Raw genomic sequence first — 27,663 nt, forward strand, 5'->3', positions numbered from 1 at the left:
GATAAGAATCATCAGGAAGGCAATTAAGGCACTAATTACAATTTTAAAAGACACAGGGTAGATGAGTAGAATTTGAGAAATTGTAAAATGACATGACGTTACACACGCCTGTACAGTAGGTGGCGGTATGCACCTAAAAGTTGTTTGCAATCCGCAATTAAAGCAAGAGAAAAAGAAGAAGAGTCCAAACCAGAGAATGTCTAATAAGGGGAGAACTTCCACTCTCGGGAAAATTCCGGGTTGGTCCATATTACAATGGGGCTAATAGGGAGTGAGATAGGGAGTGAACAGGCTCTCCATAGACAGGCTCTGGTCCAAACTGGTGGATGCTAGATCAGATCCGCTAGACGACACAGGACGTGCCTCGTGGCCCGCCTTATTTTGCCTTATTTTGCCTTTGATTGGCTTACGCTGTTACTCTTACCCTAACCCTAACCAATCCACACCCCTCATGCCCAAACCTAACTACGTCGACACGTCGAGAAGATCTGACCTAGCAATTGCGACTTATTTTTCAAGATGGATTCACGGGTAAGTTCGTAAGAACGTTTGTTGCAATCGCTTGAAAAACGTTTACACTTTTAAAATAACTACTTTTATATTGTCGTGTCCCTGATGTTAACGTGTATTGTGTGCGTCGCCGGCGATGACTTACTCATTTAAAGCTGCATCAGTGTTTAACGTTGACGTTTGTTATCGGATTTTACGCTAACGTTACCTAGAGCAATTTGCGGTTGCAGACTTTGATGGTTTCTTTCTGTGATTTTCCTTTAGGTACACATCAGTGTAATTCAAAAAAATAACACACTGCGGCTGACACGGTGCACGGTGTGCTGTACCAAATATCACTGTCCCCTTTGCCCCACTTCATTGTACAAGCCCCGGTGTAGGGCAAAGGTTTTGCAGCACATGGAGGTGCATGTAAAAAATGCCATTCAACATGAAGGTTAGTTCACTTAATCAGCTTGGAGCTATGTCACTATCATTTGTATGTAACTGCTGCCACTTAAGCTTACCAATAGTAACTTTACATACTAGTCGCTTTATCTTATATTGTGAATACATAATGCAGATTGTCCCTTCATAGATTTCTTCATAACAAAATGCCACCAGGCCTGCAGGAGTGGAAGCAGTGGCCACTTCCACTGCCCTATCTGCCTCAGGACCACAATAAAAAGGCAGGATACCCTGAGGCATTTGCAGATCTGTAGGCCGCCTCTCCATGACGCCCAGGTAGACGCTGATGCTGACTGCAAAGAGGAGGGCATCACTTCCCAGACCGAGGAGTGCAAAGGTATTAAGTAACTCTTCATTTTCTGTGGAGCTGCATTGGCTGTGTTAATTTAATGCTGTTAGTTGATTGTCAGTTTGATTGTTGATTCTCTGCAGCAGGATCTGTGGACCTACCTCATCTCAGCAAGGACAAACTGCCTGTATCGGTAAGTATGTGTGGGTTTGTGTTTATAAAGAAACTGTGTGTGTGGATGTTAGTGTTTTTCACATGTGCATATTAAACGTGTGTGTGTGTGTGTCAGGTACATGATAGTGAAATGCAAGAACCAGGAGATCCAGCGGAGAGACCCCAAGACACATCGCCAAAATCCGTCTTGCTATTCAGTCCTAGCTTGGACAACCCTCCCTGCAGAGTGCCCCGTGCAAAGCTGCCAAATGTACTTTGTCCTCACTGCAATGCGCAGTTCCTAAGAAAAAATTTAAAGAAGCACCTGTACAGAAAACACTCCGATAAAGCTGTGGGAGACATCGCTGCAAATTCCCATGCTGATGTTGATGAGAGGGATAACAAAGACGCTGTGAAAAAGTCGTTTCTTGGACCACTTTTGCCACTTGATCTCCAAAACAAAACCTGGGGCAAAGGGCACCAAATCAAGTGCGAGCCCAGTGAGTGCGATATTGCCGAGTCGGGTACGGCTGCAGCCGGGAGCCTCCCGTCTCATGCCTGGGCGTATCCAGCGGTAAGTTCTGAGGGTCAAAAATTACATTACCATTTTTGAAACTGCGTCATTGTTTAACGTTGACGTTTGTCAGCAAATATTAGCTAACATAAGATAAGATGGACTTTATTGATCCCACACTGGGAAATTCCCTTGTCCCAGCAGCTCAAGTGCAACACGACAAATAAAATAAATACACATTAAATATAAATAGAATAGAAAAATATCTAAAAATGTATTATGGTAATATGTGCACTGAAAACACTTCTTTTATATATATAAGTGGGTTAGAAATATATACAGCTGAGATGTTACCTAGAGCAGTTTATGGTTGCAGACTTTGATGGTTTCTTTCTGTGATTTTCTTTTAGCTACACATCAGTATAATTCAAAAAAATAACACACTGCGGCTGACACGGTGCACGGTGTGCTGTACCAACTATCACTGTCCCCTTTGCCCCACTTTATTGTACAAGCCCCGGTGTAGGGCAAAGGTGTTGCAGCACATGGCAGTGCATGTAAAAAATGCCATTCAACATGAAGGTTAGTTCACTTAATCAGCTTGGAGCTATGTCACTATCATTTGTATGTAACTGCTGCTACTTAAGCTTACCAATAGTAACTTCACATACTAGTCGCTTTATCTTATATTGTGAATACATAATGCAGATTGTCCCTTCATAGATTTCTTCATAACAAAATGCCACCAGGCCTGCAGGAGTGGAAGCAGTGGCCACTTCCACTGCCCTATCTGCCTCAGGACCACAATAAAAAGGCAGGATACCCTGAGGCATTTGCAGATCTGTAGGCCGCCTCTCCATGACGCCCAGGTAGACGCTGATGCTGACTGCAAAGAGGAGGGCATCACTTCCCAGACCGAGGAGTGCAAAGGTATTAAATAACTCTTAATTTTCTGTGGAGCTGCATTGGCTGTGTTCATTTAATGCTGTTAGTTGATTGTCAGTTTGATCGTTGATTCTCTGCAGCAGGATCTGTGGACCTACCTCATCTCAGCAAGGACAAACTGCCTGTATCGGTAAGTATGTGTGGGTTTGTGTTTATAAAGAAACTCTGTGTGTTTTTCTCATGTGCATATTAAGTGTGTGTGTGTGTGTGTGTGTGTGTGTGTGTCTCTCAGGTACATGATAGTGAAATGCAAGAACCAGGAGATCCAGCAGAGAGACCCCAAGACCCATCGCTAGAATCCGTCTTGCTATTCAGTCCTAGCTTGGACAACCCTCCCTGCAGAGTGCCCCGTGCAAAGCTGCCAAATGTACTTTGTCCTCACTGCAATGCGCAGTTCCTAAGAAAAAATTTAAAGAAGCACCTGTACAGAAAACACTCCGATAAAGCTGTGGGAGACATCGCTGCAAATTCCCATGCTGATGTTGATGAGAGGGATAACAAAGACGCTGTGAAAAAGTCGTTTCTTGGACCACTTTTGCCACTTGATCTCCAAAACAAAACCTGGGGCAAAGGGCACCAAATCAAGCGCGAGCCCAGTGAGTGCGATATTGCCGAGTCGGGTACGGCTGCAGCCGGGAGCCTCCCGTTTCATGCCTGGCAGTATCCACTGGTAAGTTCTGAGGGTCCAAAATATACTCGACCAAAAAAGAAACCTCCTTTCACTTTCAACTGCTTTTATTTTCAGCCAACTTTATGTACGTAAAACTTTGTATGAACATAAAAAAAATTCAACTACTAAGAACTAAACTTCTTTTTTTGCTGAGTATACATATAAGTATATTGTTTATTTGATGAAACCTGCGGTGACTTTACCATTTTTGAAACTGCGTCAGCATTTAACGTTGACGTTTGTCAGCAAATATTAGCTAAGATAACATAAGATGGACTTTATTGATCCCACACTGGGAAATTCCCTCGTCCCAGCAGCTCAAATGCAACACGACAAATAAAACAAATACAAAATGTGTGTGTCTCTCAGGTACATGATAGTGAAGTGCAAGGACCAGGAGATCCAGCAGAGAGACCCCAAGACCCATCGCCAGAATCCATCTTGGACGACCCTCCCTGCAGAGTGCCACGTGCAAAGCTGCCAAATGTACTTTGTCCTCACTGCAATGCGCAGCTCCTAAGAAAAAATTTAAAGATGCACATTTACAGAAAACATGAGAGGAATAAGAAAGATGCTTTATGCATTGATGAGAGGAATGGTGATGTCCAAAAGAAAACCTGAGGGAAAGGGCACCAAATCAAGTGCGAGTCCAGTGAGTGCCAACAGGCCTGGGAGGAAAGGGGAAAGTAAACTGATAATGGTAAACTGATGATAAGCTGATAATAAACACAATTAATGTAAGGAAGTGGAAGTGAGGCGGTGTCTAATTTTGACCCAAACCACAATCTTTTTTTCTAAACTTAGCTGAGTTTATTTTAATTTTTTTTTTTTTACGAGATGCCATGCCACCAAAAAAGCATCCAGCAGAGGCTTAGGAGGTTCTCAGTATTTAGCGATCGATCGACATGCTGATTGAGGTTTCTGTTAGACAACAGCAGATGGCCGTCATGAGCTTGATGGAGGAAGTGAAAGCCCCACGCCATAAAACATTTGAGTAGGACAAGCGGATTATCTTGCTGGACAGGTTGCAACATTAAGGCTTGTCACCCTCTCCCACGGAGAAAACAAGACGGATAAACCAGCCATCATCATTCGTTTTGCCAACAGGAAACCTAAAACGCAACCGCTGACACAGGGAAAATGGCTAAAGGGCACGGATGTTGTAGTTGAGTGAACACCTGACTAATACAGAAACACTGACGGTGCTAGAAAAGCCCCACTCTCTAGAAGGAAGAAGAAGAAAAAATACAATCCACATGGACTGCAAACTGCAAAATATCTGAAAGCTGAATGGAACAGCAGTTCTAGTCATTAGGGACCTGGAGGAGCTGGATAAATACCAATGAGACAAACCATAATAAGGTAATTGATTACACCCCAGTAGCTAAGAAAGACTAAATGGAATTAAAAACCACAAACTTGTCATGTCCTGAAAATAAGCGTTCGTCTACATCAGGACTTTACATATACAGAGCATTAAATGCAGGACAGAAAATAATATTGATCCAGGAAACTAATTTGCTTATCAATATAAATAACAGCTGCAGTTATTACACAGATGAGCAACTCAATACAGCTTTCCAACTAGAGCACAGCCTATCAATTATCCACTTTAACAGCCAACTTCCACAGCATTAAAGACTATTTAAGACATTTCAGGAACCGATTCAACATCATAGCAGTGTAGGAGACCTGGATCAACACTGAGAAAGGTGTGGATTGATGGCTATGAACGGAACTATAAAAAAACTGAATAGAAGTGGAGAAGGTGTGACAATATACGTGGATATAAGACTGAGTTATAAGGTGGTGGAGAGCATGATAGCAGCTGTTGATGACAGTAGAAATGTGTATGGCAAGGACAAAAAAACATTGTATACAGAACTCCTGGATCAAGTCTGAAAATATTTAAGGAGTGGATAGAAAAACTGTTCACAAAAAACGTTGCAAAAGATGATGTTCATATTTGGAGATGATACAGTAACTTTGACCTATTACATCCAAAAAATAGCATAACATGACAGAAGATTTCATCAGTACAATGTGGGCTTCTATCCAACAATCATCAGACCTAGTAGGGTCACATCTCTCACCCTGCATACTCTACCCCATAAGCAGAAATAAATATAAAAAGTATAAGAATAACCAATATAATGACGTTCTGTAAGAATGAATACTATAATAAATAATATATAATAAAAAATAATTTGAAAGGTTTATGGAATATTCTAGCATTATTAGAAACTAAAAATACAAGTAACCCAAAGCTTAATATTAAAAAAAAAAGGACAATATGATAAATAACTGTGCTAAAACGTTGCCCAAACATTAAAATGATATTAAAAGGATACTGTATGAGGATGAATAATTGTGAGTGTGGGTTATTCTCATGGTTATTCTACTGACTACTGGGATGGGTGATTTTAAGGGTTCTTTGGTGCAAAATGTAAAAATATATATATATATATATATATATATATATATATATATATATATATATATACATATACACACACACACACACACACAGAAACTAGAGTTGAATAAGGGCTGGGAAAAATAAGCTTCTGCTTCGTCCTGCTCCTTTTCGGACATAATTGCAAATATTCTTTATAACACTTGTAATTTTTTTTTGAAATTATATTTCTAGTTTTTGTTCGGAATAAAATAAAGAAACTAAACTTAGAATGTAGAGTTTGAGAAACTAATAGGGCTTTTTAAACAACGCTTGCTGGCTGACCCAGTGATGGCCGCTGGTCTGATGGCCTGTTGTTTCCCTTGCTGTCTGAGAATGTACTCTACAGACTCCATACATGATTCTGTTGATAATTCTTTCGCCTCACATTACAGACTTGCTCTTATTAAGCCATATTATACTATTTTTGGAGGCGGTATTATTCTAGTAAATGGCAAATCAATTTTTTCATCACCGTGTAAAGTGATTAACAACATGTTGCTGGATAAATTAATGGTTTATTCCGTGGTCGTGAATTAGCCTCTGTTTGGTCTGTAGACGAACTAATTCGCTCATTATGTGATTACTGGTTTCAATATATGACACAGCATGCCATGTTGGCGTAATAACTGAAGATAGCCATGCTGTGCAGCTATATGTAAATTAGGCATATAGAAGAGATACGGACCAAAGTACAGAGTGTGGACTGGTAGCTGAAGAGGTGCCAGTTCACCTCCTGGGCGAAGGTGCTCTTGAGCAAGGCACTGGACCCCCACTCAACCGCTCGGGGGACTTGTCCAGCAGTCGCAGCCCTCTCACTCTGACATCTCTCCATTCGTGCATGTGTGTGTATTTCAGGCCTGTGTGTAGTGTGTTCTAACAAACGGAGTGTAAAAATTGGAATTTCCTCATTGGGGATCGATAAAAAGTATAAAAAAAAAATTAAAACAATCTGACAAAAACAGAACTAGTTACATCCACTCCTCTCAATAATATCTTCTGCCACTGGTGGAACAACATATTTGGTGACTGAATATTTATAGATTAATGGCTGATTTTATAAGCTCCGACTATTCTCATCGTGTCTGTTTAAATAATTATTTTTGGCCATCAAGTTATTCCTGTAATTGTAGGCATACTCCGCATCCCGATGTCATAGGTCATTTAGTGCTTCCTAACACATTTTCATACAAGCTTAGCTAATTGTATTTTTAAAAAAGTAAACAGTCACCATTATGGTCAAAATTATTTCTTAATTGTCACAAGAAGCTACTGAAGTTGGAGCTGTATCTTTACCTGATACTTATCCAGCAACATCATTTACGTTCATAATTCATTAGAAAATATGTATTGAATGAATAGTATAATATATAAAATGTAAAATCTTACTTTACTTTTTTATTCTAATTTGAAGCCCAAATCTTTCACTTACTTAGGTTAGAAAAAAACATTTCAAAAACCATTTTAAAACAAATATGTATTTAAATTTGTCTTTTCTTTTTTAACTTAACTCAGGAGGATTAATGTGAAAACCTAACAAAATGAATGGAAATTAAATTAAAGGAGATAATTTAGCAGTGCATACATATACCTTTTTATTTCATACTGCTTATACTTGAAATTAATGCAACTTAGATTTCTGTTTTGTCTTTGTCTTATTCATGGACATTATGCAATTCTCCACTTTCCAGTGCGAATGCAAACTATACATATCGCTATACGTTCTATAAAAGTGCATTATTGTATGATTTTTACTTTAACTGTCAGTTGTGTTACATGTTAAGATAGGTGCTTTTATTTGTCAAACACTTGTAGATATGCAGCCTCAATGGATGACATCTGGGAAGAAGAGGAACGTTCTACAGACCAACTGTGCTGAAGCTGCGAGGTAGGATACTTTTTCCAGTCTTAACCATGCTTTGAGCACCTCAAACTCAATTATGTTCACCTTAAAATATCGGGAGCGTTGGCAGAAGTCTGTGATACTGAAAATCGGACCCTTTAACAGCTAACAAAAACATGCAAAAGCTTAAAAAGACATAATGACTCACACGGTTGTGTTGTTAGGTCGGTGGGGATGTGTTAGTTTGTCACCTACAGTAGTAGGCATGGGGTCAATTAATGGGATGGATTTTGTTAGCAATAGATTGAACAGTCAATATCGCTGTTTGTCTGTCCTGTTGGTCCAGACTGCAGGACAGCATGATACGATATGTCTCCTAACGACTGTGGCAGTACGTCAGTCCCAGAGACATTGATGCTAAGATAAGATAAGATAAGATAAGATAAGAAAAAGGTTATTGTCTGTCACGAGTGACTGAAATTTGTCTTTGAAAGGTTCAGGCTCAAATGACATCAAATGCACAAAAGAACATAACTATACATATAGAAACAGTGTAACAACATTGACTGTGGAAACGTGTGCAAAAAGAGTGAAAAGAAGCCTGGACAGAGCTGTTTGATGCTGTCTTTGTATGGCTGTTCAGTGTGGTGATGGCAGTGGGAATGAAGAAGGACCTCATGGCAGTAACTGAAAGGATTGGTGAAGGGGGTGGGCGGGATCCTGTGTGATTATAGTGGCTTTCCTGACTACTGACTGGGTGTGAAGTTCTGTTAGGGGGGGAGCCTGTTATCTTGCTGGCCTGATTTATTATTCGTGCAAGTTTGGTTTTTGTGTGTTTGATGGTGAGGGCATTGTACCAGGCTGAGATATTGAACGTGAGTATGGATTCAATGAGTGACCAGTAAACTGCAGTTAAAATGTCCTGTGGCCCGCTCTGCACTACCGAGTTAACAGGTTGCTCCTTTGCCCTGCTTTAAATAGGGCAGGACCGAACTGACTCCACCTTAAATTTGGAGATCCACAATACAAAGATGATTGAGGGAAAATAAACTATTCAACTCACATTTACTCACATTTATTTGAATGAATCGAATACTCGGGAACTCCACCTCTATGTTTGAGCTGAGTGCTGATGTCCCGTCTGTCCAGCTGTTAAATCTCGCTGTCTGTCGTGCAACAGGCGTAGGGTCAGTTAGGATACTAAATGATGGGACCCTTCTTCTTTAACACCACTGTTAACAAACCTCTGCGTGCAGAGGGCAGGCACAGCCCAAGTTGCATCACTTTGTGTCTCTGTGCCTTTTTATTCCTCCTTAAGAAAAAGAAATGGACACACATTTATTGAACCAGAATAATCCAATAAACTGTCGTCCTTCTCTTCTTTTCTCCCCCAGATGAGTGCAGAGTTTCCGGACGACCACATTTCTTCATACCGTACTGGTCTGCTCCTACTCTTAGGGTGCTTTCACAACCTCTTTCACAAGTCTCGGTGACCAGAGCAGACGGAGCAACGCCTCTGGCAAGACGATGCCTGATCATTTCAGTGAAATGAGATGGTTTGACCATGGAGAATGCAAGACATATGCACCAGTCCAGAAAACAGGACCTTCTTCCTGTATTTACTTTCTTGCTCCCGCCCCCAGACACATCCGACCAATAAGAGGAGTGGACGTTCTTGGATTTTTCCAGGTGTGAAACCAAACCAAACCGAACCGAGGGCAAATCGCTCCAAGTTTACAAACTCACCAACTGATTTGGACTAAAGCAAACAGACTACAGGTGTGAAAACACCCTTAGTGATGTTCTTCTAGTAGTTGCAGTTGTTGTAGTAGTCATTGTAGGCATATACTGTATGTACATGTAGTAGTAGTTGCACCTGTATCCAGTTTTAGTTGTTGTAGTCGAAGTTGTACTACTTTTTATATGTTAAAAAAAAGTCATGGCATAGTATGTTACGAAATATCTCCTAAAAAATATAAAGTATACATAAAGTATATATTTGATTAATAAAACGGTATGGTATGTCATAGAAAAAGTCACAGTATAGTATCTAAAAAAGTCTATTAAAAGACATAGTTCAGTGTGTCATTAACAATGTAAAAAAAGAATCACAGTGTATTATATCAGTATAGTATATAGTAACATTATGACAAGGAAGACCTTGGACACCCACACAGTTGTTTTCAGGTATTCTGGCTGATTAGACCTCTGCCCAGGTTAAAGTGGCCAGAGCATAGATGGGAATTTATTACATCACAAATTTGATCTACCAGTAAGAATGATAAAGATGTCATGTGTCCCGCCCTAACAGGTGCCACAGAGCTAACTGGATGCTCAGGAAGATGTCAATCAATCAGTTCATACACACCCACACATGACATCTTTTTATCATTCTTATTGGTAGATCAATTTTATGACGTATTTTTGACTTAATAAATTCCCATCTATGCTCCGGACAGAGGTCTAATCAGCCAGAATACCTGAAAACAACTGGGTGGGTGTCCAGGGCCTTAAAGAACACCCACCTTGAATGAAATGTCTGTTCAAAATCCAGGAATGTTTTGGTGCACTGATGATGCCAAAATGGAGTGGTTGTTTAAATCAATGTATATAAGCTGGCGACCTTTGTCTGTAAAGCATGGGAAAAAGGTTTATTTGTTTAATATATGTAATTTATGTTGCTATTCTGGTATCTGGTCCTTTGCTGTAAATAATGGTGTCTTGTAAGCCCGTTTGGGCTGGGTATATATATTTTTTATGCATGACTCAATAATAATAAAAAAAAAAAATCATTAATTCATACCATAAAAAAAATTGTAAAAAGTAATTGCTTTGTATGTCATGAAAAAAGTCATAAAAAATGTAAACATAAATGACATGTATTTGACGGCATGTAATTAACCACTGTGACTTTGTGTTTTTATTTTGGGGGGGTTTTCATCAGAATACAAGAATGTAAAGTCAAAAAGAAGTCTTTATCAGGCAAATACATATCATCTACACAGTAAAAAAAAAAAAAGAAGAGGAAATAACTTGACTGTAGTTACATGCCTCAGATTTTAAATGTTCTGTCTAACTTCACTAAATACCCTCAATTTGAAACACATTCAGAACAGGGAAATGCAAGCTATCCAAACATGACAAATGATGAAATGTTTTAGGTGACATGAGCAATTCCCATGTTTGCAATCAGTTTCCTTCTTTCTCTCAGAGTCACTTGCTTTTTCTCTCTCTCTCTTCCTCTACTCGTCCATTACTCTGAGCGTGGCGCTGCTCTTGGCCTTGCCCATTGTAAACTTAACCACCCCGCTCATGTCCACGCTGGTCTTTTTCAGGGTGAGTTTGTGGACCGTCCCGTGGTTTTCCAGGCGGACGGAGGGGCCCGGCTGAAGGGCCTCTCCGTTCAGAGTCCAAAGGGGAGGCTTGTTTATGGCGACAGACACCTCACACTGGAAAGATGCGGGCCCAGGCTCAGTTACCTCCACATCCTCTAGCTCCTTGACCATTACAAGGGCTTGGGCTGCACACAGGGAAAGAATTATCATGGTAAGGAAAATAAGAGAGAAACCATCATATTTACCCATTAGTATTGCTAAAAACCCATCACAACCAAAGATGCTTGGTAGTTTTGTAAGCTGGAGCAGTAAAGGTAGTGCGAAAGGTGCTCTAAGCGGTGTTGGGTGACGTCACTTCTTGTTGACGTTCAAAGTATTGTCAAACAAAACGGAGGCTACCTCCACTCTCCCTCCTCCTCATCCCATCCCCTTCCGCGCACTAACCCCCACCCCCAGATCCTTCTTGTCGGTTATTGGCTGGAACACTGTTATTTTTCGTGGTGCAAGTTGGCGCAGTTTTGTTTTTGTTACAGGGGACAGACAGCTGGCGGATAGTGAGGAGATGTTTGCTGTATGTGACAAACAATATTGTAGCCTAAAAAACAGCTGACATCGCTTAGAGCACCTTAAATTCACCTTTAATTTGTGGCTCCTTCAAGGACATCTGACACAAATGCCTTAAAAAGCTCTCAACGCAACTTACCTTCCACCATCAGTTTGGCTTTGGATGTGTGCTCCCCCACCTCGATGCTGTAGGTGCCCTCATCCTCTACAGCCACCTGCTGGATCACCAGTTTGTGGGAGCAGCCGTCGGCCAGGATCTCCACTCGATCTGAGGGAACCAGCTCCTCCCCGCCCTTGTACCAGGTGACGCTGGAGCGGGGCGTGGAAACGGTGCATTCGAGGATCACGCGGTGTTTCTCCAGGGCGGTTCGGTCACGAAGGGGTTTTACAATGGAAACGGGGAGTTCTGAAGCGAGAGGAAACGTTTTCATATTGTGTATGGAACATTTTTAGGCTGTTAACACCCTAAAACGTGAAGCAAGTAAGATATTCAAGAGGTGAAAATGGACTTACCTTCTACCTCAAGGTAAGCTGTAGATTCAACATCCTTGGCTACAAAGCGAATTTCCCCAGCATCCTCAGCTTTGACGTTACACATCAGAAGGAAGTGTTTCGTCCCTGAAGAAGAACAACTATGAGAAGCTGCCTAGGCCAGGATTGAATACTTCACTTGCACATACTTATACACTAGTACTTAACACTTGCACATACATGCATACTTCAGTTGTGCATACATATATACTTCACTTGCACACACATATATACTTCAGGTGCTATTTAAGTGATCTAATATATTCATTCAGCTTATCGGAATCACTCAGTCTCATTAATAATCAACCCCCTCCTTTTCTGACCTTCAGTGCGGATCTTGATAGTGCTAGTGGGCCGGATCTTGTGGCCGTCTTTGTGCCACTCCCCAGTAACATTCTCCAGAGAAACCTCACACATGAAGACAGCATTCTGGTCCTCCTGAATGTAAAGGTCCTCCATATCATGCACTATTTCCAGCTTATGCTCTGTGAGGTTAGTAAAGAGATTTAGATCAGCAATATTAGAAGCCGAAAGCATTATAAGCATTTTTTTCATTGCAACCTCTAGGTGGATATATATACATACATATGAGCAATAAGCTATTGCTCAAGTTACATTGTTTGCACACACAACATATAACTAAGAGGAGCTTTGAGGTAAATTAATATCCACATAGTTTTATGTAATGTAATTATTTTCAATACGTAACGTGATCTGTGTTGTAGCAGGCCGTTTTCAGATACTTACCGAAAACCTCCAGTGAACAGGAAGTGTTGATTTCCCCTGTGTCACATGTGTAGGTGCCCGAGTCAGCCGGGGAGCACTGCATGATCTGACAGAATCGCTTGCGGCCCATGGAGTAGATCCGACAGTTCTTCCCCGGCTTCAGCTCCGTCCCGTTCTGATTCACAGAAGAAAAGGAACAGAGGTATTCCTTGTTAGTCTTAAATCTGTCGCCATAACGTCTCGCATTCTTCTACAATGAGCCAAAACATAGTCAAGAGCAATGAGAGTATTTATTGGTTTGTTTTACCTTAAGCCATTTGACTTCGATGTTTTGTCTGGAGAATTCACACTCCAGAGTGGTTGGAAATTCCTCCTCCACACGGACGTCATCTAGCGTTTTCAGGATAAACACTGGAGTCTCTGTCAATTTAACAAATCCAATCAATGAGTCAGTGAACCGACAAATCAACAACCTAATGAATCAATCACTCTTTTGTTTATATTTCTCTATCTATATAATAACTAGATGTATTTGGTTTTATTCTCACCATCACTATCGCCCTTATGTTGAATTTGAATAGTTTTACAAAGCTAAATCAAAAAATTACCAAGACGTAACAAGTCAGCATTTACCTTTGACAGTGAGCCTGGCAGTAGTGCGCACCCCTTCGGCTGAAAAGACAATAGTGCCTGTGTCTTCCAGGGTGAGGTTGGACAGGGTGAGGCCATGGATTAGCCCATTTGCGCTCACCCGCCACTGGTTGTTCGGTTTCACCCGGATGCCATCCTTCTGCCAAATTCCCTCCACATCTGTGTGGGAGAGCTCTACCTCGAAGGAGGCAGTCTCTCGTTCAAAGGTTTCTTGGTCAGTTAGGCCTTTACGGATGGAGATTTTACGGGCTGGATTGGAAGAGATGAGGGAGATGACTGAGTTTTTTTTTTTATCAATACATACAATAATGAACTTCTTCTTAGGAATGGTATCATGATTAAATGATCCCATTCTGATGTTCAGAAAAGATGCATGTGAGGAATAATTGCTAAATCCTGGGAAAAACATCTGGGAATGCAACATTTTGGCATTTAATCTCATAATTGCATTTTACATATGACACTTTAAGGCATAGCTACCATTTCCACTGTACATTTATAGAACACTGTGTTTCAATGTCAACAAAAGGTGGTTCAAATATAGACCTAGCTCAGTTTATCGTATTACAAAAACAACACCTCCTGGAGCTCCATGGTCCATTGTCCCAGTGTCATTCAGTACACTATTGTATAACATCGTGGCTGTGTTTCATATACCTTTTCACACATACATGTCTAGCCCTGCTATTCGTAGTAGAGTTTTGCTGTGTCATACTGTGAAAAACAACAATATGTACTGTTTGTTGGTTACCCAGAACTAATTTGTTTCAGATACGATACCAGTCACAAAGTAGTACAGTACACTAACTACTGAATTACTTATTGGAAGTGTTCAAAAATAGTATTTGGATAGTATGTCTGTTAGTGCTCAAACAATTAGTCAATGAATCTGTTTGTGGGTCCACAGAAAATTAATTGAAAACAATATTGAGAATTGCTAACTCATTTAGGTCATTTATCAAGCAAATGTGCAAATGTCAGTTCATGTCTTAACATCTCTTGCAAGATTTCATCCACACCCCACCTCGGACCACTTACGCTCTACATTGAGCTTGACCTGCGTACGGTCATGCAGAGTCTCGCAGCGATAGGTTCCCCGGTCTGACAGAGTCAGGTTTTGGATGGTCAGACTGCGTTTACAGCCATTCTGGGCCAGCGTGTGTCGGGGACCAGGCTGGATGACCACCCCTTGCCTCATCCACTGGACCTCTCCCATTTCAAGGCTGATCTCTGTCTCCAAGGTGGCCTCACCAAACTCTTCTGCCATGACAGCCTCCATTTTCTTAGTAAACATGACCTGAGCCTCTGAACATAACAAGGACAGATACAAATAAAGGTTAAAATGAACTGCTGGTAATTCTGGAAATACAACATATCCTCTTTTCCCCTCATTAAATGGTCTTACCCTGAACTTTGAGGGTGGCTTTGCTTATTTGTCCCTCAGCCTCTGCTGTAATCTTTGAACAGTCCAACATCTGGCACTTTTTGATAACCAAGGTGTGGCACAGACCGTTCTGGTTTGCCTGGAATCGATCGCCCAGGGTGATGGCCTCATTGTCCATGAGCCAGACCAACTGGACATCCTCAGGGGAAACCACACATTTGAAGGTGGCATCTTCTCCTTCAAGCACAGTGGTGTTGTGGAGCTCTGTGAGGAACTCCACCACTCTAGGCACTGAAGAGACAAGAACGTTCATGAACCTGCTACCTCACATAAGAAAAGACGAAAAGAAATTCAGGCATACTTACTTTCTACTCTCAGCATTGCCACTGTTCGGTCATCTCTGGACTCACAAGCGTACTCTCCAGCATCTTCTCTGGTTAAACGGTGGATGGTCAAGCTTCGTTCAACTCCATCCGCCCGAATGGAGAACCTCCTGCTTGGAACCACCTCCACCCCATTCCTTAGCCACTGGACATCTGCTTTTGGCTTGCACACCTCACAGCGAAGGGTCACCATACCATCAGCATGGGCCACAGTGTCTCGAAGTGGCCTCACAAACTTGATTCTCATTTCTGTGATACAAGAAAAACAAAGTTAATATTGCTTTTCAGTCCGAACTACAAGTGTCCTACTATTTTACCGGATCACAAGATAAAACTGAAATTTTAACCTTTCACCAGCAAGCTGAAGTGGATCTGGTCTGTGTCTACATCGCAGGTATATTCGCCAGCATCAGAGCGCCTCAATGGCTCGATAGTAAGGGTGCGCTTATGGCCCTCCATGAGTGCTCGGGAACGTTCGCCTTCAACAGGCGTCCAGTCTTTCATCCAACGGACTAAAGCGCTTTCCTTGGACACGTAGCTCGTCAATGTCACACTCTCTCCCTCGTAACCTGTCACAACAATGTCATCCTCCTTGTTCACAAACGTAACCGGAAGCTCTTTGATGGAAAAGGATAGAGAGCCAAATATTAGATAATTTTTGCAATCATATTGATAATCATATCTGTGGAGACATCACTGTGAGTTTTTACCTTGAATCCTGATAATGCTGATCATTTTATCGTCCACAGCGTCACACACATACTTTCCAGAATCTGAGGGCTGGACATTTGAAATGATAATTTTCCTCAGAGTGCCGTAGCTCTCAATGTAGGTCCGGGAGTCACTGGTAAGAAGCGTGTCATTACAGTACCATTGGACGGGGGCATTGGCACGGGACAATTCACAGGCCAGGATCAGGTCTTCCCCTGCCACCATCTCCTGGTAGTCAAGGGCATTTGAGTTGCCCACAATTGTCACTGGCGGCTCTAAGGCCAAGGAGAAAAGACAGATGATTTATTTAAGGAACAGTTTTTAAACCAAATCATTTACTTTTAAAATTTCCTTAAATTACTTCTATACTACTCTACCTTCTACTGTAACCTGGAAGCTGATATTATCATCTCCGGCATCCAGGAAGTACTCTCCTGAGTCTCCGAGTTCAGCGTTGAGGATGACCAATGAGCGGAAAGCACCTTCTTCCTCCTCACAGAACCTTTCATCGCCCTCAACACGACAGTTATCCTTGTACCATTTTGTGACGCCGTTGGCTCTGGAGAGCTCACACTCCAGCACAATCTCATCAGAAATCAGGGATTTAACGTTTGTCTTAATCTCTGTCTTTCTTAGGATCTTCACTGGAGGCTCTGATGACACAGTATTTACATGTATTGACAGACAATATGAAATTAAGATTGTCTTTAAAAATCGCATTTTGGGACAGAAATCATCACCAAAGCTGACATGGCATTGCCTCTTACCTGAAACTTTGACCTGGAAATCAATTCTATCATCAACAGCGTCACAGGTGTATCTCCCAGAATCCTCTGGGGTGGGAGAGTGGATGGTCAGACGGCGGATGAGCCCATCCTCTGTGATTGTGATGTTACTACTCTCCTCTACTTCTCTGCCATTTAGCCACCACTTGACTTCAGCACTTGGCCGGGACATCTCAATCTCCAGCAGGATTGGTTTGCCGGCAAAACTCTCCAGTTTGTCGGGGGTGTTTTTGGGACGAGTAAGCGTCACTGGTGGCTCTAAATTAATAAAGTCATGAAAGAGTCATAAATGATAGAAATGCTATATAGATTACATACATTTATTGAGTATCTGTTTATCATGATGCTAAATAGTTGCCCTTATGTCCTCATTCTTACCTGCAATAGTGACCAGGAAGGCCACAGAGTCATCTTCAGTGTCACATACATACTCCCCTGTGTCATCCACAGTGGTTATGGGTACAACCAGCCGGCGTTGGGCCCCATCTACCTCCAAGATCAAGTTAGGACTCTCCTCTACCTCCAGGCTGTCTTTGTACCACCGGACAGGGGCATCAGCCTGGGAGATTTCACAGCTGAGCTCCAGCCTCTCGGAGGCCAAATGGGTCAGTTCCAACTCTGATTCACTGGGAGAAATGATTCTTACCAGTGGCTCTGGTGCAGGAGGAGGAGGATATTAAATGTAACCATTGAAATACTTTGGAAATTCCACACATTTGTATTTGAAGTATGGTATAATCAGAAGTGAGCACTAAGGGAAATGTCTTACCCTTGACACTAAGCTGGAAAAAGACAGAGTCTCCATCTGTTTCACAGACATACTCTCCGCCATCCTCCACTGACCCGTTGAGTATAGTCAGCCTCCTGTAAGGGCCCTCGCATATGAGCTGGACGGTGTCGCTTTCCTCCACCTCCTGGCCGTCTTTGAACCACCGCACCCTCCCACTGGAACGAGACAACTCGCACTGCAGGTGGATCTCCTCTGAGATAAAGCTCTCCATCACAACATCATCCTTAGGTTCCACAATCATCACTGGAGGCTCTGTGTTTGTAGTTATAGAAAGCAGAGTGGCCTCAAGTCAGATTCCTAATGTAGCTTATGTGTGTGTAAAAATGCATTAAGTGAGAATGTTCTGCACTTCATTGGCAAATCTACGTGTCTTGAAACACTACTCGAAACCACCTCAGTCATAAAGGTCCTTATACCTCTAACATTGACAGTGAACTCCACGCTGTTGTTTCCGGCCTGGCAGGTGTAGCTGCCAGCATCGGAGGTTTCTGCAGAGCGTATGATCAGCCTCCTCATGGTTCCCTCTGCCTGCAGAGTGATGTTGTCAGTGGGCTGGATCTCACAGCCATCCTTATACCTAGTACACACCAAATCACACTCAGACAACTGTAAAACACAGGGTTTCAGGTAACGAACCAAAATAATAAAACTCAAAACTGCCTATTTAAGTGATCAGTGATACGATATGTGAAAAACAACACAGAATCCTTAATAAATAGAATTTGAAAACAGAGCATAAATAGAAGCATCCGTTGATCATTTTCATATCCATTTTTCAAAAGAGGAATTTACTCGTCTTACCACACAACTTTGGCATCGTCGGTGGAGACGTGGCATAGCAGCACCACGGGGTCCAGCTCCATGCTGCTCTTATGGAGCTCCTCCTCTGGAACCGGACTGAACTCCACAGAAGGACCTAGAAAAAAGGAGGGAGGGATGGATGGATGTCAACAGCTGGAACACAAGGTACCAGAGGATGCCTACTTAAAATTAGAAATATTCCTAATACAATTTCATAAAAACTTAAAACCAAATGGATCAAGCCAAAAGTTTACAATTAAATGTTGCTTATCAAATTTATGATATCGAATTTTGAAAACGCACATTTGATCAATTGAAAATACCAAATGTGTAGCATTCCTTTCGATAAAAGAACACTTAATTAATTATGAAAACTTAAAAGAAGTTAAACAAGAAGGCTAATACAAATTTGGTCAATTGACTAAAAACATGGATTTGTATATAGTTACACAATGTGAACGAGCAACAGAGTTCTTAAAATATATATTAAGACCTGGACTATATTTACTTAAAAAACCTTTTACCTGACACGTCCACGTTGAATTTGATGACATCTCCTGAAGTTTCACATGTATAAACTCCAGAGTGAGATTCATCAGCCGATTGAATCACAATCCTCCTCATGTTGCCATCTGATTGGATGTTGAGGCCATCGGTCGCCTGGAGCTCCTCGCCATCTTTGAACCAGGATACTTTTGCGAAGGGGTGGGAGACTTCACAGTAGAGTACAATGGGGTCACCAATGTCCACCCTCTTATGGCTGTCTAAGTCTGACAGAGCATTGAATTTTACCATAGCAGCTGCAAAGAAAAAAAAAAACACAAAAGAATAAACTTGAGAAAGAAATGCCTCCATCACATGCTGAATTTAATAGAAATAACACCTACGTTTAACCTTGAGTACAGCTGAATCTCGGACTCCATTGGCTATGAACGTGACCTCTGCTGTGTCTTCTGTAGTGCAAGTTTGACAAATAACCAATGAGTGCTGTGTTTGGGACTGTTGTATTGAATATCGTCCACCGTGCTGCAGTTGAGCACTATTCAGAAACCAGGTTCCAACCATTGGGGCAGACAATTCGATGGAAAGGGTAAAAAAAAAAGGGGGGGGGGGGGGGGGGGGGGGGTTTTTGTTTTGGGGGGGGGGGGGGGGGGGGGGGGTTTTTTTTTTTTTGTTATCATGTGTAGATAACACGTGATGATTCTCATCTTAGGGGCTTAGTTCCTGTTACTAGTAGGTGGCGCTATTACTATGACTCCAAAAACTATAATACCAAATGTCGTACCTCTACGTGAAAGTTAAAGGAGGGGGCATTAACTCTGAAAACTGTTAGGGGGTGCTATTGAGCCAATTTGTCATGCCCAAGGCCGAGACCCATATCAGATCACAATCTTCACCAAGTCTGACATACGTACCAATTTTTGTGCGTTTTTGAGTTGCTCTAGCACTTCATTTCTGTGCTCAAACGCATAGAATAATGATAATAGAATGAAGAAGAAACATTAGAATTTCAATAGGGCCTTTGCCCCCGACAATGTCGGTGCTGTGGCCCTAATCATTTTTATGTAATTGCTGTCCATTTTCAAAGCAGTTTTACCTTCGTGGTAGCAATTGGTTTCCAATTATTACAATACACACTTGTTGGTGTGCTCAAGAAGTAAATAAATCTATCCTATTTATTATTCTTGTATATTCTGTATGTGTGCTGTGTGTCTTATATTTGCTGCTGTAGCACTGAAATTTCCCAATATGGGATAAATAAAGTCTACTAATATAACCAAGGCAGTCTGTCATCTGACTACTGGATGTAGTTTCTGGACATATGTAAATGAATGTTTTCACATAGCGCCGTGCCACCTGCTCATCAGATAAACACTCACACATACACACATTCACACTCCGATGCACAGCATCAGGGGTAACTCGGGTTCAGTGTCTTGCCAAGGACACTTCGGCATGGAACTGCAGGGTCAAGGATTGAAACACCAACCTTCTGATTGGCAGGCGACAGCTCTACCACTGAGCCACAGCCGCCCACACATGACTCAAGAAAGTCAAGATAAATTTGGCAAATTTACATTGCTCAATCAGATCCGGTTTACAATGAAATACATAGAAGAACACAATTCTAATTCACAGTAATTCCTCACCCAGATGGACAGCTTTGGGAAACTCCACATGGCCGCTTCGCCCATACTTGTTGATGCAACAGACCCGGAACCGGTAGTCGCCATCACACGGCACACTGTCGCCTCCGATCTCAGCTGAAGTGGCGGTCTCTGAAGTGAAACACTTCTGCCACTCTTGGGAGCCCACTTCCTGTCTCTCCAAGACAAAGATGGATCGGGTGGAGGTCGGGCTGTTGGGGGCAGGATCCCAGGTGAGCAGAGCACTGTTGGGTCGATCCACATCCATTTTCACTCCCACAGGGCAGATAGGAGGGCTATGTCGTGTGGCTAAAAGAGGGAAAGGACAAAGAATATAATTGGGTATGTTTTAACATTATAAGAACTAAAACTCAAAGCTAAAAATATTTTGCTAAGCAATTCTGGGAACTGAAACAAACATGTACGTTAGTGTTTACTAAAATGTACCTTTGACTTTGAGACGTGAAGAGGTCTTGGATCTTCCGGCAACAAAGGTCACTACCCCTGAGTCTTGATAGGCCACGTTGACAATGACCAGAATGTGAGTTTTGCCAAAAGACTTCAGGATCGTCTGGTGAGTCTCATGTAGCTTCAAACCGTCTTTGTACCAGCTGATCTCCATGTCGTCGCTCTCCACCTCCACGCAGAACGCAGCGTTCTCACCCTCCAGGACCTCCAGCTTCCGAGGAAGTTTACGAACAATAGTACCTGTAGTTAAAATAGGAAAGGATTTTATTTACGTTAACAATCTAAACCTTCTGTTTCACTTAGTGGGCGTCTTTTTTCTCTGTAGCAAAACCAAAGATGGTGTACATTAAAATCTTGACTGCTGGAAAATGTTCCAACTGATCTATACATGTAAACTGTAACCCTGTCTTATTATTGCACATGGTTCCACAAATCTAAAATACTATATACCCACATTTAGGACAACATACCTTTAACTGATAGCTCTGCAATGCTCTTTGCTCCATCTGGCATCTCGCAGAGATACACTCCATCATCGTCGGTCCCAACATCATGGATGGTCAGTCTTCTTGTGGCTCCTTTCTGCTCCATCCCATATTTACTGCTGGGCATCAGCCGGTGGTCCTCCAGGTACCAGGCAGATGGGAGTGACTCATCGGGTACCTCACACTCCAGCACGGCGACGTCCCTCTCCCTCACCTCTACGTCTCTTAATGGACGCCTGAACCGCACAGCTGGGCCTTTAAAAACAATGGGTGAGTGTAGATGTTAAAAGTGGATGAGTTGTAGAGTTGGGATGGTTATTGTAATATTAATAACATAAGGAGTATACTTGTCAAACATGGCTTAAATTGACAAATATAAATCCATATATAAAAAATATATAGCATTTCTGGCTATGACACATTTTTTTTATGTAGTACAAACTCTTTCAGTTCGATGGAATCTCTCGTGCCACCACTGAATACTTTTTAAGCCGTGCTCAATTGCTGTAATGCCACTTCATATTATCTGTACATTAAGGACTGGCATGTTGACCCCAAGGCTAAACTGACAATTATGATAGAGGCAGCTGGCACGGTGCAGAACTGCGCATATGAAGAGGCATGTGACCCTTAGAATTATCTGCCCATTATAAAAGGGATTAGGATAAAATAATCAGCCACTTTAAAAGGTGATTCCAATGCATGTTTAACATTGTACACAAAGCAATTAGCCCGCACAACTACAGCTTGTGGTTGGACCATTAATACTTTCTGTTCTGTTGTTCTTGTAATTTATCTGTTTTTATATATTTGTTTTTAAGTACCCTTTAATGTTTTATGTAAATTACTTTGAATTGCCCTGTTCCTATAATGTGCTATACAAATAAAGCTGCCTTGCCTTGCCTTGCCTATAAAATATTCACTAACATTGACAAGAATGACACTGGCACAGAGTCTCTTGAAATGTGTTGTGTTATTTGCTCTCCGCTGTTGTTTGGCATGATGAAGACTATGCCTTTTGTTCCGCAACTTTATTTGTAAGTTCTGACAGGTTTTCCATCCATTGGCATTTTGATATAAACCATTTTACATTTAGAAATCTGTGTGTTTAGCCAGTTAGAATTGCAGGAAAAGTAGAGAGCTATCTCCTACCTTTGACAGACAGGTGAACAGCGCTGAGGGTGTTTCCAAGAGCGTTTGATGCTGCACACACATACAGTCCTGTGTCTTGCACTTTACAGTACAGAACCTTCAGTGTGTAGTAACCTTCTCTGTCCTCAAATATCAGATGACGCCTCCCGGGTTCTAGAGGAACCCCATCTTTCTTCCAAATGATCTCTGGCTTGGGCTTCCCTGTCACAAAGCAACGGAACTTGGCGTGTTTCCCCTCTGCCACTGCAAACTTCTTGGCTTTAGAAGCACGGACAGGTGGCTCCTCTATGACCCTCGACAAACTTAGCCTCCCGCCCCTGTGCTTTGGCGACCACTCGCTGTTAGTACGACTATTTGAGGACATTTTACTCTCCTCCCGTTCCGGTACAGGCTCGACAAGAAGGACGGCCCCGGCCAAGGCCTCACCATAGCAGTTGATAGCCCTGCAGGTGTAGACACCTTTGTCTGGCATGCGGGTCCTATAGAGCTTGAGCTGGAACCAGCCGCCATCTTGATTGCTCACGCTGAAGTGTGCACTCTCGAATATATCGTTCAGCTTCTTCCCGTCTTTCTCCCACGTTACCTCGGGCAGAGGAGTGCCCCAGATTTTGCAGGAGAAGGCGGCGTCTTCTCCCCGATCCACGCGCAAAGAGAGGGGCTTGATGAGAAATCGCGGTTTCTCATCAGACGTTAAATCAACCTCCTCTTGTTTTTCACTAAGCTTCTGCTTGTGCTCTCCATTCAGCTCCTCTCCATTTTCTTTGCTGTGTTCACCATTTTTCACTATGCAGTACCCATTCTGGTGTCCTTCAAATTCTCCATTTTCTTTCATTGGTTGCTGCATACCGTTGACCCCTAATTGCCGTTGCCCACCTTCCTGTGGCTGGGCCTCCCCTTCCACTTTGAGGGAGGCTGCTGCATAGGTTTCACCTATGCTATTTTTGGCCTTGCAAATATACTGGCCAGCATCCTGCAGAGTCACTCCAGTAATTGTCAGCAGGTAGGCTTTTCCCTCCTCAGAAAGCTTGTAGTGTCCATCAGACAAGATCTGGATGTTTTTACGCTCCCAGATCACATCAGGACGAGGATCCCCACCAATTTGGCACCGTAGTGTGGCGTCTGCGCCACACAGTGCCACCACAGGGCGTGGGTAGCCCAAAATACGAGGTGCACCTCCAAAAATATCCATGATGAAGTCACCCTCTCTGTGGTTTGAATGAAGGAATCACCTCAATTAGAGCCTCTTATCTTTGGTGAAGGAGCTGTAAGATATATAAAATGTATATTTCATTAGGCAATCAGCTTTAATGGATACAAAGACGCAAACTTGCTCAGACCTCCTGACTGGACACAAACCCAAAGTCACAACCTAAACACTAATCCAAACTGAACATGTTTAGTACGGTGTTTATCACATGCTTGGTGGTTTAGTAAAGCAGGTTTTGAGAAAACATAAACCACCCTCGGTCGTCTCTCAGCTGGTGCTGTAACTCATTGAAGAGTGTATTTATAGTGTTAAGAGTGTATTTAAGTAGTCTGTCCAAAAAAAGACACCGGAGATAATGTGTCACATAGCACAAAAATTGTGCAGAGACACACCTGCAGTCACTAACGAAGACACAACTGACCCATTAGTTCATGTATGTTCAGAGCATGAATGTCAGTTGTATTACCTTTGTCTTTTTGCATTGTTGTCATTTGGCCTAAGTCATTAAACATTTAAAGCTACATTCGTCTTTCTTGATAGTGTCTTTTTGCAATCCAGCAGCTTATGATCATGTAGCAGCCAGTGGAAAACATTAGTCTCTCTCATGTGGCCCATTTGTTTCCCTTATGTTGTCACCATCTTTCTTTTGGCGTTAACCGTCCCTGCTGTATGACGCACCACACCCTCGCAACTGATGCACATCCTCTAAACAGCAAGATCATCATGTGCCATGTGTTGGCTTGAAAATAGCTCTTTGGGTAGCATATCAGATATTTCTTAAGTCGTATGATCTTTAAAGACATGCAACAAGCTCAGCTACACATTGAACATGGATAGAAATTATTCTACTTAAGCAGGCCTGAATAAGAAGCAGTGTCTAGAGAGACATATACAGTGGGACTGGAAAACTGAGCAATCAAAGGATAAACTTACCGCTAAATGAATCGCTGTCATTAAAGCATTCTGTCACTGACGTGAGGATTACTCAAAAATAGTGTCCTCAAAATGTTCACGCTGGCGTCAGTTAATTCGTATGAGCTTTGGTCCCTTCTTCAAATTATTCTTTGATTGGTAGAAATGGCAGATATTCGTCATAAAGCTTTGTGAGACTCCTCAGCTCTTGTTCCTTGGCTATCTGGTTTGTTGTTTGTGGATTCTGGTTCACATTTGACCCACCCCCTGGTTACTTAGAGTCATAGCAAGAAAAATAAAATCGTCCATTCACACTTGTTGGCCAATAGTCACAGGTATCATGTCTTGGTTGTGTCCTCAGTTTGGCGTTAGGTTGCAGATGGCAGAGAGGAAAATGACTGAAAGTCAGCCGGGTGCTCGGTTTATGCGTCAGCTCTGATACCGTCATTGTCCAACAGCTAAAGAGTGAGAGAGAGAGTTGGAATTGGGAGGGGGGGGCATCAACTGCTTTCACAGCTGCTGCCACTGCAAGCCGCCATCTAAAAATACCAGCAGCTTCGATGACAGTGGGCCAGATAAAGTTAGGTCCTCCATTCACAGACCGTGGCTCACTAAAGATAGAGGGGAGGCCGAGCTCTGCGATGGATCACTCAGCTTAACAGATATCCAGAGTTTAACCTCAGAAGAGAGAGGACACCCCACGTGCTGGAGCTCCTTGAGACATGAGTCATGCTAACCGATAAATAAGGTCAAATTAGAGTCACATCAGTGTTAGAAAAGGATTTATATAGAGCAGTAATCTCAAGAAGGGACAGCAACAACAATAGTTACATTTTTATTTTAGACTGCATTACAAAAATGAACAAATATGTGTAAGCTGAGGCTGTTCCCTGTGATGTATGGGACACTGATAAGGGAAAGGATTAAAGTGTTGGAAGCATTTAAGCCCAATGTGACCTGACAAGTGAAATCCTCACTAACAGTTTTAATGTGTCATCAGCATTTCAAACAGAAGGGATAAAAGTTCACACCGCTTCCTGTAATCAAGCTACTTTGATGATGCAGGTAGCTGTAAAATTCAACCAGTTAAAAATGGATAGAGAAACAAAGTGAAACACGTATTTCTTCATGGATCATACAGGATAAGAGATAGATAATCAATCCAAGATTCATCAAAATCAGAACCAAATTCAAAAATTCATAATTTTGATTTTTCTGAAAAAAGTGTCACGGTTCAGTGTCTTAACACAGTAACCATCAACATGTATGTATTATTTAACTTTAATAAGACCTCAAATTTGGCTAACTCCGGTATCACTCACCTCTCCAAGTTGTGTCAAAAGATATATATGAGATATCAGATTTGAAGGATAGATGGACACAAAGTCATTAAAAATGCAATTAACAATGGCCACCACCATTTGCAGATTTGAATCTGGTGTTGACACTTGTCGCCTGCATTCTCAGACAATAACTCTCTAAGTTATCTCTTTAAGTGGAATGTTTCGGACAGCCAACGCCACTGATACACACTGCAAAGTGTCGTCATAGTAGTTGACCTTCAGTGCAGGTCACATAGCTTCGCGAATACTGGCTTATTGCGCTTGGCATACCAAACTGCTATACTCAAACTCTAAAACATCCTTGAGCTCATGAACAGATATTGTGTCATTTTAAAGTTCAAAGAAACAAAATCAAAAAAACAACAACAACATCGCTAACAGATAGGATTGGGCATCAAGAACCGGTTCCAACTTGGAGTTGTTTCAAAATATATACGATTCCAATGGAATCGTTTTTTTTTTTTATTATTATTGGAATCGCATGGAAAATTTAGTTTAGTTTAGAATCCAATTGTCGGTTCCAAATTTAGTAAATTAAACCTACATTGTGTAATTTTTTGAGTTGATTCTTAGCAAAACTCCCTTTGTTCTTTCACAAATATGTGTGCTCATTCATGTGTAATTACTTCCACCAACTAATCAAAGTATTCTCGTAAGCGTAGAATCTGCCATTTAGAATCATTCAGAATACATACATACATACGGCCGCCATGTTGTGCCTCTATCTTTAAAATACATTAGCCAAAGAGGAACATACCTCCGCCTTTCGCACTATTACACTCAGTGGCACCGTGACGAATGCCAGACGGGAGATTTCTTGCGACTGCCGGCCGATTTGAAAGCCTGTTGAAGATGGAGGATCACACCTATTCTCGAGGACATGTAACAGAGTCGCCAAGGAAGCAAAAAAGAGAATTAAAACGCCAGGCAAAGCAACAAGACCAAAGTTAATATTGGAGTGGCTTGAACAGCTGCATGTAAACGATGGAGAGACTAATAGACTAAGACTAAGAGCTAATTTCGGGTTCGGCCACCGTAGGAGTTAAAACGCGCTCGGAATGGAAAGGGCTAGAAAGTAATATTCAGTTGGTTTGTCATATACAATTTCACGATTCAAGATTAGATGGGAGAAATGTAGCTTTAAGTTAACCAAGTTTTGGTTTCCATAGCGGCCACTGTACTTCCAGTGGCTTGTTGTGTTGCGGCCAAGGAGCACAGTAAGTGTGGCTTTATTTTACGTTGAAAAAGCCCGGCTAAACAGTAAGTCACCATCGAATAAAATTTAAATGTTCCTGTTTATCCTCTTATCTGTGAAATAAGGCTGTGACCCGTTTCATCTCCACACCTCAAAGAATCGGAATCGAGAATCAATAATAACCGGAATCGACAGTTACAATCCGAATTGGAATCAGAATTGTGAAAATCAAAAAAACAATGCCGTACCCTACTAACAAGCACGTGT

At 41.9% G+C, this 27,663-nt stretch overlaps 2 protein-coding genes across 6 annotated transcripts; one reads left to right on the plus strand and one right to left on the minus strand.

The window, feature by feature from the left end:
* The first annotated feature begins 351 nt into the window (after positions 1–351).
* LOC120554058 lies at positions 352–10,615 on the plus strand. Of its 5 annotated transcripts, none has more exons than XR_005638298.1 (12): positions 352–531; positions 775–946; positions 1,088–1,294; positions 1,390–1,439; positions 1,536–1,973; positions 2,324–2,495; positions 2,637–2,843; positions 2,942–2,988; positions 3,091–3,528; positions 3,898–4,890; positions 7,799–7,871; positions 9,221–10,615. XR_005638298.1 is itself a non-coding variant. In XM_039792656.1 (10 exons), the coding sequence occupies exons 1-10, from the start codon at positions 520–522 to the stop codon at positions 4,147–4,149; spliced, it is 1,998 nt and encodes a 665-aa protein (XP_039648590.1). In that variant the 5' UTR covers positions 357–519; the 3' UTR covers positions 4,150–4,920. The 5 variants fall into 5 exon arrangements, 1 of the variants encoding a protein (XP_039648590.1); XR_005638297.1 differs by having other exon boundaries at positions 1,393–1,439; positions 2,939–2,988; XR_005638296.1 differs by having other exon boundaries at positions 357–531; positions 2,939–2,988.
* Positions 10,616–10,720: 105 nt separating this feature from the next.
* obsl1a (obscurin like cytoskeletal adaptor 1a) lies at positions 10,721–25,339 on the minus strand. The gene is made up of 25 exons (XM_039792657.1): positions 24,880–25,339; positions 22,740–24,001; positions 21,573–21,842; positions 21,082–21,342; positions 20,638–20,943; positions 19,375–19,647; positions 19,012–19,287; positions 18,488–18,602; positions 18,103–18,263; positions 17,666–17,938; positions 17,275–17,550; positions 16,879–17,154; positions 16,489–16,764; positions 16,111–16,386; positions 15,748–16,017; positions 15,383–15,649; positions 15,039–15,308; positions 14,672–14,938; positions 13,616–13,882; positions 13,290–13,402; positions 13,004–13,157; positions 12,580–12,741; positions 12,239–12,343; positions 11,865–12,131; positions 10,721–11,346 (listed from the first exon to the last, which is right to left on the minus strand). Exons 2-25 carry the CDS (start codon positions 23,926–23,928, stop codon positions 11,069–11,071), a joined length of 6,648 nt encoding a protein of 2,215 aa, XP_039648591.1. The 5' UTR covers positions 23,929–24,001; positions 24,880–25,339; the 3' UTR covers positions 10,721–11,068.
* Between the last annotated feature and the right edge of the window lie 2,324 nt (positions 25,340–27,663).

Source organism: Perca fluviatilis, chromosome 24 (assembly GCF_010015445.1).
Source record: "Perca fluviatilis chromosome 24, GENO_Pfluv_1.0, whole genome shotgun sequence".
NCBI lineage: Eukaryota > Metazoa > Chordata > Actinopteri > Perciformes > Percidae > Perca > Perca fluviatilis.

Excerpts from the sequence above, each read along its gene's own strand:
- LOC120554058 (XM_039792656.1), top strand. Across the intron at positions 1,295-1,389 it reads CCAGACCGAGGAGTGCAAAG|CAGGATCTGTGGACCTACCT; the intron begins GTATTAAGTAAC and ends GATTCTCTGCAG. Across the intron at positions 2,496-2,636 it reads AAATGCCATTCAACATGAAG|ATTTCTTCATAACAAAATGC; the intron begins GTTAGTTCACTT and ends GTCCCTTCATAG.
- obsl1a (XM_039792657.1), bottom strand. The coding sequence starts at position 23,928 with ATGGATATTTTTGGAGGTGCACCTCGTATTTTGGGCTACCCACGCCCT. Across the intron at positions 19,648-20,637 it reads TCCCAAAGCTGTCCATCTGG|CCCCCCCCCCCCCCCCCCCC; the intron begins GTGAGGAATTAC and ends AAAAAAAAAAAA. Across the intron at positions 12,742-13,003 it reads CTGTTCACTGGAGGTTTTCG|AGCATAAGCTGGAAATAGTG; the intron begins GTAAGTATCTGA and ends CTAACCTCACAG.